At 55.0% G+C, this 3,228-nt stretch overlaps 3 protein-coding genes across 3 annotated transcripts; 2 read left to right on the top strand and 1 right to left on the bottom strand.

The window, feature by feature from the left end:
• Positions 1-16: 16 nt before the first annotated feature.
• Positions 17-106, top strand: CABS01_17005 (uncharacterized protein; the record flags this gene model as incomplete). The annotated part of the gene is made up of 1 exon (XM_060550333.1): positions 17-106. The coding sequence occupies one exon, from the start codon at positions 17-19 to the stop codon at positions 104-106; it is 90 nt and encodes a 29-aa protein (XP_060399482.1).
• A 668-nt stretch (positions 107-774) lies between these two features.
• Positions 775-1,248, bottom strand: CABS01_17004 (uncharacterized protein; the record flags this gene model as incomplete). Its single annotated transcript, XM_060550332.1, has 1 exon — positions 775-1,248. A coding segment is annotated over one exon (474 nt), but the record flags the coding sequence as incomplete, so codon positions are not given.
• A 301-nt stretch (positions 1,249-1,549) lies between these two features.
• CABS01_17003 (uncharacterized protein) lies at positions 1,550-3,076 on the top strand (the record flags this gene model as incomplete). The annotated part of the gene is made up of 4 exons (XM_060550331.1): positions 1,550-1,812; positions 2,165-2,393; positions 2,488-2,731; positions 2,979-3,076. 4 exons carry the CDS (start codon positions 1,550-1,552, stop codon positions 3,074-3,076), a joined length of 834 nt encoding a protein of 277 aa, XP_060399480.1.
• Positions 3,077-3,228: the final 152 nt, after the last annotated feature.

Here is a 3,228-nt window from a genome sequence, read left to right as displayed (position 1 = left end):
AACCGAGAAGATAGCAATGAGGAAGTCCGGAGACTGGCAGGTCAATTTGCAGCCCTTGTGCCGGAGCTGGAATTCAGTCCTGCCGACATTTTTTCCTTCCTCCTAGCAAACAGAGACTCGCCCTCAGGTGCTTTGGCCGAGGTGGAGGGATGGGTGTCCCGTACTAGAGAGGAAAGAGCGCTAAGACGGGGAGATTCATGGCTTCAGAGTGATTAGTTTGTGGTGGTCTCTTTGCTTTAGTTCCTCCTTGGTCCATTTTCTTTAACATTAGCCCAACTCTTGGTCATTCCTGAGATACGTTGTATCATCTTGGCGGCATAGATAGCAGCCTCTGAGCGTGCTGTTTTATACACTTTGAAACACGTTCTACGACGGATTCTAGTTCTTTCGTAAAACCGCCTTTCCGTCGCTTGTCTAACATCCTCCCTCATGCACTTCGTTCTCATGCTGCAGGCGGGCCAGGCCGAGACTCTCAAGAGTGAACCGATCGAGCCGGACAGGTAAAGCGGTACGGCATCAGCATCACGGCCGCGGTCTTCAGCGAGCTGGATACGGATGAGTTGGAGGAACTCGAGTCGACTGAGGTGCTGATGTCCATGGTCCCGGAAATTCTGGCAGTGTTCATACATTGGCAAACTCCTAGGAGGCATTGCGGAGTGCAAAACGGACGATCTTGTATATTCTGCTGTTTTGGTTGGCTATGCTGCTGATCTCGTTTGCCATGTTGCGGTTGTGTTTTGTCCGATCCCGCCCTCATTGACTTAGTGACAGCTTTTACGTCGGTATGAATAATCGCGTCGGAGTCGGGGAAGGAGGTGTCACTCCTTCGTCGTCACCACTATCGCTTCGATGCTTTGTGTTGCTGTCGGCTTGCTTGCACCGAGAGCGAGTCCGAATCGGCGAGCGCTTAAATCCTCGCCAGCGTTGAGATTGGTGGGGAGAGGCGCGCGGTTCCTTGCCCTTGCGCACCGTTTTGGGGATCCTCTTCAGTACGTCGTCGTATTCTACTGCCCAGGTACCAAGAGCCGCGGCAGCGTCATGCCAGGACGAAGGAGGCGGTTCCGCACGGAGGGCCCGAAGGATGAAGGCGAAGATCTGTGCAACAGCTGTGCCATGAAGCCCGTTCTCATCATCGTCCCGAACGTCTAGGTTGGGTACGTGTACAGAATAATATCCGCTGTTAGGGTCATCCGGAATGTGGAGGAAGACGAACGCTTCACCCGTGCACACATATCCGTACTGGATGGCTACTGTACACTACTTGTCAATGGAGGAAACCCGTCAGTCAACAGACTACACGCGTGGTGGCTTTCCTTTCCTGCACTATGCCACGACCTCATGGGTGGCACACATGAAGCAAAGTGATGCTGGAAGTGTCTCACAAGAGGATCTTGTGGGCTATTTCACAGGACCATCAAACCCTCTAACAGAACAATGGGTGTGTATTTATAGAATATTAGAGGAGCGTTCTGATGACTGTCCACCAGAAGGGACCAGTCTAGTACACGTGATGTCAAGGTATGGAGTCGTAGGGGCGTTGGGAAGCATCATGGAAAGTACAGACCAAGTTACTAACATTGACGCTAAAGATTCATGTAGCAGGACGCCGCTGTTATTGGCCGTCCTATACGGGCGCGAGGCCGTCGTGCGGCTGCTCCTCGACCGCGACGCCAACACCGAGGCAACGGACGAATGGGGCAGAACGTCTCTATTGTGGGCTATTGAGAAGGGGGACGAGGCTGTCGTGCAACTGCTCCTCAACCACGGCGCCAACACCGAGGCGGCAGACAAATGGGGCAGGACGTCACTGTTGTAAGTCGCTGAGAACGGGCACGAGACCGTCGTGCGGCTTCTCCTCGACTGTGGCACCAACACCGAGGTGGCGGACAAGGAGGGCCGGACACTGTTATTGTTGGCCGCCCAGAACGGGCGCGAAGCCATCGTGCGGCTGCTGCAAACCTGTCCTCGCGAACGCAGTTGAAGCCGAATCGGGTCCGTAAGGATAAGATGTTCCTGCTCAAGTATTTGCCATAGGGAACACGACGAACTGTAGTGGAGTTGGGTTTGCGGCTCAAATTTTCGACATTTGTTTGTGTGCAGAATCATTCGACGTCGTTGGGTTGAGCGCTGTCGAGAAACATCGAAACGCGCTACGTGGCACTAGCACTAGCACGATCCACCGCGTGGCGACTCTGCGCACATCCCGACGCGATGGATCTCAGGCCAGATTCGACGTCCGTCACCGTCGCGAGGGAGGTGGTGGTAGCGAGCGACGAGGACCTGCCATCGCGAAGGGCGCGAAAACCATCTGCGAAATCACGCCTGAACCAGACAAACCAAGAGATAACCGAAAGTTCAATCGACCGAGCGATCGAGACTGCTGGTGGTGGCCGGTAGGCGACCACTCGAGCCGCAACCCTGGCCAAGGAACGCGCGAAGCCCGTTGAGAACGACGATAAAGGGCTGCTCCTGACGATGGGCAAGTAGATCAAAGAGCTACACGCAGCGATCAAGATCACGTTCGAGGCGTGGAAGAAGTCAGAAGCATGGAACAAGAACGTTGAGGCAGAGCTTCGCATGGTCACCGCGGAGCTGCAAACGGTCAAGAGCGAGCTACAGGCTGTCAAAGGAGAGCTACAAGCGATGAATGAACGTGTAGAGGACGAAAGCGCCAAGACGAACGAGAACCTTGAAGCAATCGCGGCATTGGCTGCGACGCAGAACAGCCCAAGTGCGTCATATGTGGACGTCGCGCGAAGCGGCTTAGGCGGGCAAGGTCGCGACTCGCGGGTAGCTACGCCGGGCAACGCGCGACGCTGCCGAGCCGCAGCGATCCCTTATTCTGTACGGTCGACACATCAAGAGTTGACGAAATGAGCGACAAGCCCAACGCGGGGCGGATTCGGGCTGCGGTGGAGGAGGAGATGCGCGCTATGAACGGACAGTCACCCGTGGCTAGCGTTCTGACACGAACCAAGGTCTCTTCAGGGCGTATTGCCCGACTGCAGCGCAGACGCTGCCCCGGTATTGCAACATATCGCTACTCAAGGACTATAACCAGAAAAGGAAGGGATAGGATGGATGCTATACAATAGTACTGAATCGTGGCCTTTGCAAACCACACACAAACGTCTGTAGTGTTACTGCTCAGGCCTCAAGCGTAAACTCTTGGTTCCAACCAGTCGCGGTCAGCGATGTTTAGTGGAACTGTGCGAAGCGCTGCCCAGC

This window comes from Colletotrichum abscissum (genome assembly GCF_030869225.1).
Source record: "Colletotrichum abscissum strain IMI 504890 chromosome Unknown Scaffold_251.1, whole genome shotgun sequence".
Lineage (NCBI taxonomy): Eukaryota > Fungi > Ascomycota > Sordariomycetes > Glomerellales > Glomerellaceae > Colletotrichum > Colletotrichum abscissum.
The sequence above is the reverse complement of the archived record's forward strand: the minus strand, read 5'-3'. Positions and strand labels throughout refer to the sequence as shown.